The sequence below is a fragment of the Meleagris gallopavo genome, chromosome 7 (genome assembly GCF_905368555.1).
Source record: "Meleagris gallopavo chromosome 7, MGAL_WU_HG_1.1, whole genome shotgun sequence".
In the NCBI taxonomy this organism is placed as follows: domain Eukaryota; kingdom Metazoa; phylum Chordata; class Aves; order Galliformes; family Phasianidae; genus Meleagris; species Meleagris gallopavo.
The window spans coordinates 31,717,136-31,733,626 of record NC_139410.1 but is presented as its reverse complement, the minus strand read 5'-3'; the positions used below and the strand labels follow the sequence as shown (position 1 = coordinate 31,733,626).

The 16,491-nt window shown below is 36.0% G+C and overlaps 1 protein-coding gene across 5 annotated transcripts in view; it reads left to right on the top strand.

Moving 5' to 3' along the window:
* The window catches only part of LRP1B (LDL receptor related protein 1B), a 588,907-nt gene that overhangs the window by 336,891 nt on the left and 235,525 nt on the right, over window positions 1-16,491 (top strand). For all 5 annotated transcript variants that reach the window (XM_085227675.1, XM_085227679.1, XM_085227677.1 and 2 more), the window contains exon 7: window positions 9,474-9,636. In XM_085227675.1, the coding sequence (XP_085083801.1) occupies window positions 9,474-9,636 (163 nt within the window). The remainder of the gene's footprint in view (window positions 1-9,473; window positions 9,637-16,491) is intronic.

The window sequence follows — 16,491 nt, the reverse complement described above, 5'->3', positions numbered from 1 at the left end:
CACATCTATGCGAGCTGTCAAACATCTGGAGAGCTGTGCAGCAGACAGAGCTGCTTGTGCCCTTCTGTTCCATTCCTAAGTACAGACTGCATCCACACATGGCATCTTGCTGCAGTTTTAGAAGAGGCAAAAGATATTAGTGCAAGGAAGACAAGAGTGTACCTTGTAGAGGAAACCTGGAGAGGGATGCAATGCATGTCTCTCTTCTGTATTTCTCTGAAAGTATTGGGACAAATTCTTTTTATTGTTTATGGGAAAGGAATGATTAGGAAAGATTAGGTGTCAGGGGAAAGTTCTTCAGAGAATGATGAGGTGCTGCAACAGGCTGCCCAGACAGGTTGTGGATGCCCTATCTCTGGAAATGTTCAAGACCATGTTGGATGGGGCTCTGGGCAGCCTGGTCTAGTACTAGATCTGGAAGTTGGTGGCCATGTGTGTGGCAGGGGAGTTGGAACTTGATGACCCTTTCGGTCCCTTCCAATCCAAGCCAGTCTATGATTTTATGATTTCATGAAGGAGGAGAGATTTAGAAAGAAGGACAATATGCTGGTAGTCATGAGTGTTATTTTTCCTGAGACTTTCTGAGTGATGTTTATGAAATAATCTCATATTTTCCCCTCTATCTGTAACATGAGAATGATAGTGTTTCTATATGGTGTAGGGATGCTGTGAGACTTAAAAAGAGGAATGCACAAGGTAAAAGTAGTTAGTGCAATGCACACAAAGCTTCTGTAGTTGAGAAGAGATGGGATTATGGCCCCATATATTTCTAAATGGTTTATAAAATGTTCTGGAGGGGGCTGGAAGTTTTCTGAAAGCACAACTGTGCAAATCTAAGAGCACTTGGTGTGAGCCATGTTACTGGAAACAGAGATGTTTGAGTGGGTTGGGATACATTTGTATGGGAAACTATTTTGGTATTTGCTTTTAAGATAATGGTGAGGTAGTCCAATACCTGGATTCCCACCACATAATGATGATGGTAGAAATAAATAAGCAAGAAACAACATACTGATGTCCTGTTGAAAATGTATGAAAATAGAAAAAAAATAATAATAATCTGTAAGTCTGAAACTGTGTTTTATTTTTATTTTTTGTGTTGCATGAAATAAGTTAGCAATAAGGTTTTTTGTTTTTTTGGGAGTATTTTTTTGTTTTTTTTACTGGAAGTCAGTCTGTATTTTAAGTCTGGACAGTTAGGCGATGTTGGTCAAGTCAACTATAGCAGTTTTCTCCTAAAAGAAAACTATTTTGATATTGAAATAAATGGATGGAAAAAGGAAATGGACAAATAGGACTAAAGGGAAGATAATGGTTGCATGAGTGCGTATCTGTTACAGACAGCTGGCAGTCAACATTTAAAGACATGAAGGGCTTTATTTGCTTGTTTTCTTCAAGCTGTAACACCAAGTGTGTGACATCACTGAGTGTTTTGCAGAAGTACAAGCATGCTGAAGTGCCAGGCAGTGACAGTGATCCCTCTGCACTGTGGTAAGAGTTACCCATGGATATGATGTTCCTTTTTGAATAACTTCATTTCTAGAGACAGGGAAAAAGATGAAGTAAGCAGCTAAATAAGAAACAATTTTTTTTTTTTTTTAATTTCCTTTGCAACTCTGAAAAAAGAGGTCATCTCGTTTAGGATAGTACACAATATAACTTTGTTCCAGAGATACAGAGATATTGTGTGGGGACCTCATAATGTATTTGCTAAATGTTCAGGTCATATTTTTTAAAAACAAAAGATACTTAAAATTTTTTACACTATTATTTAAGTCATAATTCTCAAGCTGGTTTTAAATTGTTCTCAGTGTGCAGATTTACTATAAGCACATTTTTAAAAGATTTATTTTAGAAAAATAATTCTATTTGGAAACATAATTTGCTCTCCTCTTCTCCTAGTGTTTGAGATGAAGATAAAGACTTTTGTGACCAATAAGAATATTTCTTGTATATGTCAGAATGAAATAATCAATGGTCAGTGTTACCTTATGATTAAAATCAAATTGAATACAATAATGCCCTTTGGTGAAAAGGAACAGATTGATTTATAGCAGTGGGTCATGTCATGAACTGTTTAGTCACATTGACTAGACTATACATTGCTAAATGCAACAATATTGGGCTGAATATGAAATTATCCTACAAATTTGTGACCTACATTTTACCTGCATGACACTACAGCATACTCCAGGTCCTCTGAACCAGTATCATCTGACAAATGTCACCTTCTACAAAACGTGCAATTTGGGTTTCCTTCCTTTCCCAACCTTTTCTTTAAGAGCTGACTCAGTTCATTTACTTCTATATTATCCTCCCAAAAGTGCTCCTTATAGCATCATTGTCCACTTCTGGGATTAAATTGCTCACATTCTTTCTGGAAGTCATTTTCCTTGAATACTTAGTATTGCAAAAGTAACTATATATTTTTTTTTGACACGTCTTTAAAATTGAAATACTCTACCACCTAGCATCTTTATGGGAAGATGATAAAGTGACCTTATTTTTTTCAAAGGATGGTTTATGAAGTTCTTAATGAATGCAGCAATCATGAAAGGTGGAAAGTTGCACACTTCTGCCTTTGATAGAGGCGGTTAAAAGGGAAGAGTATCAGGGCCTAATGTAACCACAGCAGTTTGCTTAGTCCACGTGTTTGATGGCATGCCTACTGCAGCTGAATTATGCTTTAATTTTAACAGTGAATGACTTAACAGCTTTGAAGTAAATAACTGGGTTTGATTTACAGTCTCAGTAGATTTATAAGAAGCTTTTCAATGTGCAGTTAAAAAAAAAACGAAACTCCTACAGCTATGTACCTCTATAAATCTGTCTTTATTGTTCAGCATGTATGCAGTCTATTGGGACCCCATTACAAGTTTACAATCATTTGGCAATCTGTTTGAAACTCAGTAATGCAGAAATTAGAAAAGTTATGTTTTTGACTATTCTTACTCGCTTCTGACATGAGATTGGCAGAAGAATATTCCCTCCTTATAAAAATCTAAATCCCTAGGATTAAAAAACAGGGCCATTCATATTGCCATTCTTTCATTGTTTCACAGTTCTGCTTTGCACATTTGCCCTTATTGGCCTCACAGCCAAATTTCTGACTCGAGACCCAAAACCAGAAAATTTTGCTTATTTTACTCACTCCAGAAACATGATGCATTGTGACAGAGAATCATAACGTGACTGAAAGAAGAAATATGCTAAAAACTTTAGGAGCAGATTTTGCTACTCTACTGTAAAAACCCTGGCAAAGGTTCATAACCCGAGCATGCCTAGGATCCACCATAAGCACATTTCCTCCAAAAGCTCTGTAAACAGAGATTTGTTAGAAAATAAAGGACTGATTTTTGCTGTTATTCTGTAGATCGGAGGGTTCCCAGTGGGAGAAACAGACTTATCATTCAACGTGCATTTCTCCCTCCATGTGCCACCTCAACCTATATACTAACATGTCTTAACTACCGCTTGGCCCAACTTCCACCTGTGTCACTAAGCCTCCCTCAGATACTAAGCCACCAAAAAATACCCCACCCTGAAAGAATCTACCTTCTGTATAAGTAAAAGTAGTATGCAACAGGACTTTTGCAAGACAAGTTGAGGTAGAAGAGGGCCACCAGGTGGTCTGTTTTATTTGTGTTTTTACCTAATAGCAAATATATGTGCTGTGCCTATAGTCTATAAATGTGGCTTGCTTGAGCATATCTTGCCATCAGTGCACAGAGGATATCTTACAGGTGAGAACTAACAGGGATCTCTCTTTTGGGCACATTGTGCCACAGTCTTTATAGAGTCCTTTGCAATGAATCTGCTCCAGAATGGTGTGAAGTTGCTGGAGTTAGACCTTCTCCTCTTGAGAAGTGGATTGCATCCAGAAGAATGATAAAAAAAATACAATATTAAACATTTTAATTTTAACTATAAACCTAAGTATGTTCTCTTCTGTATCTGGTTGGAATGCTTGAATCTCCAAGTGACCGGAGAGATGGCATCTCTGAAAGACTAGACGAATTCATGTGCCATCAGGATGCTTTTATTAAGTATTCATAATATTTAGAATAGTATCATAGTTTTTAAAAGTCTTCAGTTTTGGGAAACTGCTATTGTCTAAATGTTCATATTTATAGGTTTTTAAGCAATATATTCTAATGTCCTCTAGGGTTAGAAGAATACCAATTGTATTTTTTACAGTAACCCAATTTATTGAAATTTAAATTATGTTACCCAGCAAACAAGAGAAAAAGCTTTCTTTTCCTCTGAAGAACCTGTAGTCTGGATGCTTTAAAGTGCTTATTTAAATTTAATATGTTTTAGATTTTACATTACACTCCTTACAAGCACAATCTGATTTTTTTAAAAGATTAGATATTTGAGGATGAGCCATTTGGAAAAGTTAGTTGGGTATTTGTCATTAATTTTTTCATTTTTAAACATATGCAGTAATCACTCAAGACATGTCTGTTTAAAGTTTAGACACCAACGTTATCTAACTTACTGAATGATGACATTTTTAATTAAAAATATATTTTGTAAATGGCATTGCAGACACAATTATGGCCAGTTGCTGTCAGTAGGAGAGGCACAAAGAAATCTATGCCAGTTCTAACTTTATCCAACCACTGTGTCAGTACAAGGCTGTCTGGGCTGCTAATTAGGAATATAACTCTCAGAAAAGAGGTAGAGCAGAAGCAGATTTCACAGCCTGTCATTTAAGTGTGTTTTAACTACTATTTACCTGGTTACATTATTAGTGGTTGTTTTAGTAAAAGAAAGACTTGCCACTGTTAGTCTCATGACGCAAAACTTGACAAAAAAGCCTGTCTTCAAGCTGCTTTCTGTTGCTCTTTAGAAGAAAAATTTTTATTTGTGTTATAAATATGTAATTTTATCTTTTCTTTTTCTTTTCTCTAAACAGGGAGTAAATTATATGGAACATGCCTGGCCCTTTTATCGTTTGCTTACCTTATACAATTCACAGAGCCTCACTGTAAAATATCTCAGATTTCAGTTTAAAAAAAAAAAGAAAAAAAATAAAAATAAATTAAAAAAAAAAAAGTAAAGCTTCTTTTAGTTGTGGAGAAGTTAAATGCATGTATTTGGAGGAAAAAAAAAAATACACCTTGAAGATTCAGGAACCATAAGGAGAGGCAAAATCTCTCAAATATGTTGTCTTATTTTTTAATTACTTTCATGTTACTTTCATTTCTCATGGAGTTTGATTCCAGTTTAATCTATATATAAATTTATTTCTTGTTTTACCTGTTTTGATTTTAGCAGAAAGCAGGGGATGCTTCCTTAGTTGAAATACAGGGAAGCTAACTCTCAAGTCCTGCTATTTGATGAAAACTAGCCCCAGAGGCAAACAGTTCATGACACAACAGGCTGTACAGAAAGCAGGTGTGAAAATGCCTGTGAGACATGAAGATCTGTTGTCGTAGCCTTTGGTGGACAGGGGACTGAAGGTGACTCCTCTGACAATAAGGCATTTGAGCAGCACCAACCTGGCTCTCCTGTACTGCACGGCTGTCAGGGACCATGCTGACATCTTCCATGTTGTAGGATGCTCACCTGAGGAATGTTTAAGCTCCTGAAGGTTTGATGGAGCAATCCTTTCTCACTTCTCAGCATCATTTATTCCCCTAGCATATGGCCAGCCAGCCAAAAAGCATGCACAGCCCTCAAAATTCCCGTTTGTTGAGACAGTTTGGAGACTAAATTAAACTAGTGGCTCCTAGCAGACTTGCCTACCTGTGACAGCACTGAGCTGCTCCTTACAGTGCGGAAAGATACCTGTAACATAAACACTTAATGCTTTGATGCAGTAGGAGAATTAGTTACTACTCTCCCCTTCTCTGAAATTTCCAGACTGTTTGTGGGGATCATTGCTACCTTATTGAAGGCAAAACCACAACTTCAAACCACTTCCCCATCCCATCAATTGTCAATGAATTGTTGCTCATTGAGTCTTAGATGGATTTCCAAGATCTTTAGAGAGTTCCCATTGCGCTCATGTTCAGAACAAGGAAAAATTTAGACATGTAACAACACAGTGTAAGCATTTGCACTTGAAATAGAGAGAGGTGATCTGTCTTTTTAATTATTAACCAGAAATTTATGTGGAACACAATGGGCATTTTTAGTTTAAATTATATTTCCTCCAGAATAATTCCTCTGTAGGCTTGGAGGTTTCTATACGGGCTCCAGCTATTTCCAGATTCCTGTGTCATTTCCTTAGATCATTTCTTGCATTAAAAATAAGAAAGTTTTACTGAAGTGCATATAGAGAGAAAACATTCTAATTTTTCTATTTCAGGTTTTTCTTGCAGGTTTGTGGGTAACAAAGTCTGCTAGCTTATTTATGTTACTGGACTGTGCTTGTGTTGAATCCTTGATAACAGCAGTAGGACAAACACAAGAATATGGAACTGTTATTCTCTTTTTCTTAACTGAAATTTTGTTGTGCAAGTCCCTATTTGAAATTAAAATGTGAGCTTTCCATGATATATATTAGAAATTTAAAATGAAATTAAGACAGTCATTCAACACAGTTATGATAAACTGCATTTCGGTCCTAAGACACGTATTTCTAGTTCCTTTTGAAGATTTAGCCAGCATCATAGGAAATCACTATTTCTTTCAAAGTATAATAAAAATAGTGTGTTTCAAAAAAGAAAAAGTTTTACTAGTGCCCACTCTCAACACAACGTCATTAACTAGGCTAAGATTTAGATGACATGACATCTTAGTGTTTCTTTCTGAAGTCCTGAAGAGGAAATTCTGTTTTTTAGAATGCACTAAAGGAAACTTAACCACATTTGGCAGAAATACTCCATGGGAGCTGCTACTAAAATAAGGAAAAAGCCTAAAAAATATATACAAGGTTATTCAAAATAAATGTATGTGTTTTCAGGAGGAAGCATTTCTTTTTATAGATTTCCAAAACTGTGTGAATAAAAGAAAAAACGATTAATTACTTTAAGAATGTGAGCAGACTAGCTATCTGCACATACTGGGTTTTAATATATGAATCCTGAAACAAGCATGAAATAAATTCAATGACATCTTGAGCACACAACTATATATTTTAAAAGTCTCCAGTGCAACCAAAACCTTATCTCTATGGTATATATAGTATATTCGACTTGTGTGGGAGCCATTCAAAGCAGTTTAATGCATAGCTGCTACTGAAACCATAGATATTAAAAGTTTGATTCATAAAAGCTGCCAGCTGAGTGAATTTCTCATGTGAGATATGATTTCACACCGGAGTATATTTGGACAATTCTTTTTAAACTTCTCTTGTGAGCAATTGGATGTGTCCTATGTACAGCAGAGCTGATGGTATAAAAAAAGATGAAACCTAAAACACAACAGTGGAATTTAAAATACACGACATGTTTGTGTTAGATTGACCGTTAAATGAAAATTTGACCGTGCTTTGAATGTCTAAGTTAATTACTACATTTCACTAAGCAACAGAATATTTATTGTTGGGAGATATGTTCTTTGCATAGTGAGAGGCCTCCTCCATTTCATGCTGTAGGCTTCTGGAGAAAAATACAAATTACTATGCTTCTTTTTCTGGAAGCTGTGACCTAGCATAGCATACTTTGTAATGAGCAGCTTTAGAAGGAATGAAGTTGGAACGAGCTCGCATCTTGCAAATAGCCTGTGCTGCTGGTGCTATGCTCTTCTCAAATATAACCTGCTGGGGAAGGGAAAGCAGAGAAATAGGAGTTAAGAGCAACAAATGGTTTTTGAAGTCTCTGACATAGAGGTTATTCTGTTAAATTGCTTCAGGATGTCTCACTTTTCCTGGATTGTTGAGCAACCTCTATTCTAACTATCGGATGCAAATGATTGTCTGCAGTATGACCTCCAATTAATTTCCTTGTGTACCATAAACACCTGCTTAATGTCATTTCTTGTTAATGACATGTTAATGAATATCTGAAAAAATGAAGTCTGCATTTTAAAGATGTGAAAATATTCACATTATCTGTTAACAGATATAACAAGCGGTATGTATCATGCCTTTCAAGTATGTATGAACCTCGGGTTAAACTAGATAAAAAAAGAAATGAGTATCCTTCTCCAGCAGGTTCTTTCTCTGCTTCTCAGACCATAGCAGTCTTCCAGAACTCACATTGCAGGAATTTAATTACTAATTTCATGTCTATAAACATTTAAAACTGAATCTTTTTTGTAACTTTCATTCTTTGTAACTGACATTTTCCAAATCCAAGTTCTGAAATTGGAAAGTGGGAACTGCATAAACTGTTACTGACTTCCAGAGGGACTACGTGTTTTCTGACATTTTTAAAATGATTTCACAAGGGAAAAAAAAAAAAAATGTTTTCCTTCCTATTGTGTGAAATATTTGTTAGTGTTTCTGTATATCTCAAGGCACACCTGACATTGGCCTGCTCTGGAGGTTGGATCCTGGACTAAATGGAGCATTCCTTTATTGTGGCTCAGCATGTCTTCGTAATAGGAGCTATCAGAAGGGGAGAGGCATAATATTCACTTTGAATTAAAAGAAAAATGAATAGCAGAAGGGGAGAAATTTGAAATAGAAGAGACAGCAATGAACTGTGTAATGGGATGGCTGAGATGCAATACAGCTGGTGCCTTCCTAATATTTTATTGAGCAAATCTTATGTTATCTGCACTTTGAAGGACATTGCATGGGTCTCCGTGTGTAGTTTAAGTATTTAGGAAATACATAACTCATAAAACCTTGGTTATTGTCAAAAACTTAATGACTGGAATTTCTTTTTCAGTCAGGTTCACTTTATATTCTCTAATAGAGGATGCATGTGATAGATGCGATGTTTTCTTGTTCGAATGGAGGGAAGAAACTAAAAAACGTGAAGAATAATAGAAATGCAGAAAACTGAAAGTATGGAAAAAAAACACATGAAGATTGTTCAGAACAACAAGAAAAAATAAATGTTGAGAGTGAATTCATTGCACACACATCTATTATACATAGGGTGGTTTAGTTATTAATAACTACACAAAAGATTTTTGGATTCATAAGTAGTCATAGTCAGTTTTTAGTTCCCTTTACACGTATCTAATAACCTTTTATAATCCATTTCCAATCCTTCTCTCACAGCTGCACCAACACTCAGTGATGTTGCTTTTGAATATATCATTAAAAGTGCCAGAGATGAAATTTAAAATATTTAGTAGAACTACACACGAACGTGCACCTTTCTTATCCTTGAAGTTGCAATGAGACTTTTATACTTAAAAAGGAAAACTCTCTCCCACAAGCACTCACCCATAGGGAGCTGAATTCCTTACTGTATGCCATATACATTCTCATTGTAAAAACAGTTTGAGCTCTTTAGTAGGGCATTTGTTTGGTGAAGCAGTTAGTGGCTCAGTTATTTGTATTGCAGTTGCAGTTCTGAGTTCTGAGCTTTTTTTTTTTTCCTCCTTTTTTTTTTTTTTGGCAGATGTGCAGCAAATAGCAATTGACTGGATCACTGGAAATTTTTACTTTCTGGATCATGTCAGTGATAGGATCTTCGTTTGCAACCAGAACGGAACGGTGTGCATTACACTCATCGAGCTGGACCTCAGTAACCCTAAGGCCATAGCTGTTGATCCAACCTCAGGGTAAGATTATTTATTTGCATTGGAAAATGTTGATTTTATATGAAGTATGCTTGTCTGTGACTGCACACAATGTATCCCTTTCTTTTTTCTTCTTTTTTTTTACTGCATTCCTGGTTACTTCCATAGTTGCTGTAATAAAATGTGTAACGCACCTGTAGCAAGTAGTTAACAGTATTAATAGCAACGTGTGCCTTGTAACTTTTCAAAATGGAATTGGAAAAGGAAAACCAATTTTATTCCTACCAGTCACAAGATTATATTTTTTTCTGTTATATGTTTCTGTAACTGGAGTATATGGAAAAGGAATGTTTTATACTGTGTTTCCTTAGCTGTAGGAATATGAGGACTGGCTCTAGCAAGTTTGATTACATTAAAAAAAGAAGTAGGAGATTTTTTAATCTGCTTTAGAGGGCCGACTGTAATGATAAAAGCACATGGTATTTGCTTTTTCTCTTCCATAGTTAGGTTCAGCGCCACTTGGGAATAAAGCCTTGCTTAAAATGCAGGGTACTAAAATTCTTCTGTTCCTAACAGCCACCAGCTGGGAAAAAAAACTTTAAGCAAATGATGAAGTAAAAGCGCAGCTAAATAGGAATGATCATGTTAATTTAAAAATTGTAAATTTCAGTAAAGATTTTGGAAAAGGGATTTCATTTTGGTTTTATTAGTCTGTAAGCAGCTAAAGCTGAAATGCCTGGTGGAACACATCCTAAACTGCCATACGCCCCTTCTCAATAAATACAAAAATATTTACTGTAGAACAGCTTGTCATCCATATGTGGACTTTTGTCACTCTTTGTTTAAAGCCTGATTGAATATTAAGATGCATGATCACTATGACTTTAATTCTGACAAGAACAGCTTGCATGTAAAGTTTACAAAGAAGTTTTATAATGTAATTCTTGAATATAGCTGTATGTCTACCCACAGCAGATGGTAAGCTTGACTTGATCCGATTGCAGTGTTGTTTTAAAAGAAAGATCAAAATTCACATATAAATTGATTTTTCTGCATGTTCTGATCTGAAAGAAGTTGAAGCTTTCAAATTTGCCAGCAGCAGACTTTTTTTCCATACATTCAGTTGTATATTCTTTGCAGGATTTACTAGATATATCCACAACTTGTCATTAGATAATCTTATCTGTCAGGGATGTAAGAGTTTTATCCTAAACTTTGATTCTGCAAGGAGAGGTGGAACAGAAAAAGAAAGACTAATTTTCCATCTATTTGCTTGCTGCAAACCATTCTTATTCAGATAGTTCCCTTTTCCAGTGCTATATCATCTTATCTATGTTAGTGTAGATGGAAGTGCAGGACTGGAGGGAATCCAGAGGAGACTTAACACTGTAACATTACCTAGCATTACTGATCTATTCATGGTGGAAAAACTGGCTGGATTTTTCTTTTTCTTTTTTTTTTTCCCCCCAGAATTCATATTTTGCACTTAATGAGAGTTATTTCTTTACAGTTTTTGTTGGCAATTTTGTTAATTATCTGACATACGTTGTTAGGTTAATGAGATATCTAACATACTTCTTAATTGATCATCTCCAGTTTATGCATTTGTTGTGCTTGTTAGAAACTGGGTTTTGGTACAGAATGCAAAGAGATATTCAAACCCATTATAGCTGTATAAAAATGTTTTCTTCCATTATTATTTTTTTTTTCCTTTCTGTTTCTCTTTCTTTTTAAATCTTTCCTTTGATTCATTCATGCTGATTCTTGTTGAGACCTATTTCTAGGTGTATGGGAACTGTTGAGTCATGACCTGAACCACTGATTGAGCACCTGGGGAAAACACCCAGTCAGCCCTGGGAGCACAGGTGAAGGCAATTCATGCGTGTGACTGAGAGGAGTGGAGCCTGGCTCCACCTCTTTTAGACCTCGTTTAAGGGCTGACTGTCACTGGGGAAGGCTCTCTTTCTGGAGATCCCTTCTTGGTGAAGCTTTCCCCTATGAACCTGGAATCTTCTGATGTAGGTGAACAATCTTTTTCCCTTCCCTTATAGCACCTTTCTATTGTGCTGGTCCTTCCATTGTCACACCTTTGTTGTAATGCCTTTCCCATTGTATTCATCTGTCCAGTTGCTACTCTAGGTCAAAATATTAGCATGGTGTTATCTCCTTGTTGTATATGACTTGCTGATTTTGCTATTTATTTATTTACTTGTTTGTTTAAATATGAAGCCTAAGCTTTTCTGGCCTTTTTTATATAGCTCAAAAATAATATATTTTAAGGTATAATCACATTTTAAAATATTTGCTTTTCTAATGTATGTTACTATTATAGTACATTCGTTTTTCAAAAAGCTGGAAGTATGCCTATACAGAGAAAGCTGTAGTTTGCATTAAAGAATTGTGAACTCAACCCTAAACACTAAATCTATGACGAACTTCTTCCCAGTAGCACAAGGTTAAGCCCTTCTATTTTTATGTGTTCACATCTGAACAGCTGCATTCAGTTGTTGCTTTGTGAACCAATAATTCTCCATTTATCAGTAAGTTTAAAAAAAAAAAAAAAATTGAAAATTACTTAGTCTAATACTTTTGGTGAACATGATGAATTCTCCATCTCTATGCCTCTGCGTTTTGTTAGATATTTAGTGGTGATGGTTTTATATATTCTTCTGTGTGCATACAATTGAACTACTAAGCTTATTTCATATTATACAGTGACTGAATGAGATCTTCTGTTATTTTTCTAAGACTGAACTTTAAGTTGAGAGAAGAAAGGCTCTGCTACCTGGGCCTGGTTACATGTGACTTGTAACATTGACTCTGATGCTACTTGGGATGCTGGTCATAATTTTCTATTGTATTACACAGGGTTATGGAAAAACATGAATTTTAAGGAGCACACTAATAAAACTGATCCAAACATATGAGTATGTGTAGAAAAAGGGCACGCAGGGTGAGATTACAAAAAGGATGTGTGGTGCAAAGCTGGCGAGTGGGAGGATGCACAGAGTAGAATGTAGACAAGTACTGGGAGTGAGGAAATGGATTAGACACCGTGTGCATGAATCACTAGAAAGGAAAGGTATATGGAGGGAGAGAATAGGAGGAGGGAGAGAAGAATGGCAGAGGATGCCCAATTAGAGGCTGAAGGTACAGTAATGAGATCTTGTAGTTGCCATTTAAAAGTCGTGTTAATAACAATGGGGAGAAAAGATTTAACTGCTAAAGAGATTTGTAAGGAGAGTGAGCTCACACTTTAATACCGCAACATTGTGCGTCATGTAAATATTTGAATTAATCTTTTAATCGGCTTTTCCTTCTGCTACATTGTAGAAATAATTGAAGTAATAAAAAAATAAAAATAAAAAATGGTGCTCAGTTCTTTCACGCAACTAATTGTGAGCACATCCAGCAAGGGGCTGTGATACGATGGCCGTAACAGCATCTCTTAACGTGTTACAGTGCTATGCAATACTTCCAGGCAATGCTAATAACTCCAGAGAAAAACAATGGTAGCGTATGGGAACTGTTGATCAGAGCCTGAACCTCTGATTGCCCACCTGAGGAAAGCAATGAGTCAGCCCAGGAGCACAGGTGAAGGCAATTCACCTGTGCTACTGAAAGGGGTGGAGCCTGGTTCCACCTCTCCTAGATGCCATTTAAGTGCTGATTGCAACTGAGGAAGGATGTCTTTCTGGAGATTGCTCCATGTGGAGTTTGCTGTGAGCCTACGACACCGGTGAGCATTTCCATTTATTTTGATTATCTTTCCTCTGTGATAATCTTACTAAACCTAACCTCTGTATACCTATTGATTGTACAATTGTACAGGTACAATAGCAAAAAAATATATATATTCAGATACATAAATCTCTGCAAATAGCAGAGATTTGCTAATGCTTCCTATTCACAAAGGTGAACAACGGAAGCTGCTTCTGTCTTTTAAGGCATTCATTTTTACTTGTGTAATTGAATGTCTGAAATCCTTCTGGTTTATGTAGTAGGAGAAGTTGGATATTGGCCACCTGAGCCCTGCTACCAGCCAGAGTAACCAGCTATAGTCAGATATTTTCTTAAGCTGCCTGTGTTCTTCCTGAGATGTGGTTATTGGACAGGCTGATATGTACTATGAGGCTCACTGGGCAGTTCATAGTAACAAAGTCAGTGATGAGAAAAGCTTAAGAGGAACAAACTTCCGAAGACTTCTAGCTTTTGACGGAGTATCTGAATAGGCAGAGCCTTGAAAATCTGCACTATGAGTTGCACAGTAGACAAAGAAAAGCAAATTGGATGGTGAAGAGGCAGGAGGCTTTTCTGATTCAATCTTAAATAGAAAAATCAAATGGCTTTTGTTTTCTGTACCTGTGTCTTTCAAAAAAAAAAAAATCAGAAGAGTATTATCTTCTAGAGACAATGAATTGCGTTTGCATTTACATTTTATTTACCTTGAATTAAGCATAATAAAAGGCAAATGGATGGGCAGTAAAAGACAATTTCAAGTGAAAATGGGATCTTGGTCTGGAGTAGAGGCAAGGGGTCAGATTTGATTTGAGTCATTTCTTGCTTTTAACATTGCTTGTGAACAGGGGTTTTTGTGGCTGTTTGTGAGAATGGCCTGGTTTGAGAAATCTCAGGTCTGGTGTCAATCCTAAGTTTGCTCAGACAGAGAGAAAGAAAAATGCCTTAGGTCTGGCTTGCAGTGAGATAAATGGTGACGAGACTGCAGTGATTTCATAGCCAAGGAGTGTCAGGGATTTGTTCTCAATGAGGAGATGAAGTTTCTTGCAGGGAAGGAAGAGAGCAGAAATTAAAAAAGCAGAGGAGGTCAAGACAGTATATATATTTTATATTTTTCTTTATTTGCCTCAATGTTATTTAGACAGGGAAGTCTTTTGGGATAAAAATAAAAACATCTACACCTATTGTCTACTGCCTTTTCTATTCCCTCTTACACTCTCCTGTCCCTGAGCTTTTATAGTACTTTCAAGGTTTGAGAGAGATCTGTGTCTTAAAACTTTTTTCCCCTCTCAGATTAATCACCATTCTCTGGTGATCAAAGAGGAGTGTTACAATCATTAAAGCTCACTTTTTAACAGCAAAATCATTAGTATTTTAATAACACACCATTATTAAAAGTGTTCAGTTCCTTTTCTTGTTACAAAGCAGATTCAAAGAGCTATAAGATACATATAAGACACGATAACTTTCTAAAAGTTTTAAAGGTGACCTGGAAAAGAATCCTCTTCAGGAAAAAAAAAAAAAATCTTCATCGTAATTAGTGATGATCTGAAAGATTTCATTGAGAATTCTATTTTTCTTGCTCGTTTTCCTCCTTTACAACCTCTTTCTGGCTGTTAGAAAACAGACCAGATGATCTCAGAGGTCTTATCCAACCGTAATGATTCTATGATTAATAACTCTGTGGAAGTAGTGCAGGAGTGGAGCCAAAACAAATGAGACAAGAATCTCTCTCGTACAGTTTCTTCTGTAGTGGTATATATCTGCTCGCTGGGAAACCTTGCTGTTGCTCCTGATGACAAAAAGAAATAAGGGTATCTTCACCTGCCCTCTTTCAAGCATAATGTGATATGATTAAGCACGCACGTGCAAAATTAAAGCAGAAGAGTGGTGTCAATAATTATGGAAAAAAATTCAGTGGAAATAAAATGCTGTTCAAGTGTTCACCAAGGTTTGATGAAGCAACAGCACTAATAAAACTTGAGGAATTTGATTACCTGGGGCAATTCAAAACTGATGCAACATGTCTACTTGCTTTCATTTTAAACTGTGTAATTAGTGTAGTTACCTTTATTTCAGCCCTCAGATCTCTGTTCTTCAATCCCTAGCTAATTAAGCTTCTGAACAAAACTCATATTTTACTGAAAATATTCTGAATTTATGAATTAAAATGTGGTGAAGGAATGGAAAGCAGTTACGATACTCTTCCTGGTATAGAGGTCTTGAAGTCCTTTCTCTTTATTTCCAGTCCCTGAATTGTCCAGGTAAAATCTACAGGAGTTAAATCACCCTATCAGTGATTTTCCTCCAAGATGAAAGCAATTAAGTTAGAGAGAATTGAGGGCACTTTATTTCTGAATGAGAATATAAATGGGAGTTTAAGGCTCTGTAATGCATGTACATTATGTTCATGTCCATCTGAATTCCCCTTTTATTTTATTTTTCTTATTACCTGATGGGCTTATTATCTAGTCAGCTACTGTAAGGTTATTTCTGTAGAAGACAAGCTCTGGTATGAATTAAAGCACTGCATGAGTGGAAGCACATAAAAATATTTTATGAAATAACTGCTAAGACACATCTATTTTAAGAAGTACTTGCATTAGTCTGGGCTCAGAGAGTGTGTGTATTGAGAGAAGGACACTCAAGTATTTTTCTGTAACACGAACAAAATGAAAGTAATAAAAATAGTTCACCTATTTAACATACAGAAAATATGTTACAAAGTTCCCTAAGTTGTTTTTTATAGTGATGGCCACACATTTGTTGTTTTATGTATTTATTGCACTAGTCTTTGCATTCTAATATGAAACTGTATGAAATGCAGATTTTTTTTTAATAAGCTACTGGTCAAGGCATTCATTTCTTTCTTTAAGGCCAACAAATCACTGCCTCTTTCTATGCAGGGTTTCAAGTATAAAAATGTTGTCATTGCTCTTGTACTGGATTAACAAAAACGACTCACATTCACAAAGGTGGTGAACCCCATTCAATTCATTCATCAGTAGTTTGATGATATCATCCTAATAGAAATTGCTTTTCTTGGGTCATGTCACATCTGCTTTCTCACAGTGTTTCTGTCCGTTTTGTTCTCAGATTTTTTGCATGTCAGTGCCATCATTGCTCTGCAGCATGAATGTGTCTTGCTAACACTTTGCC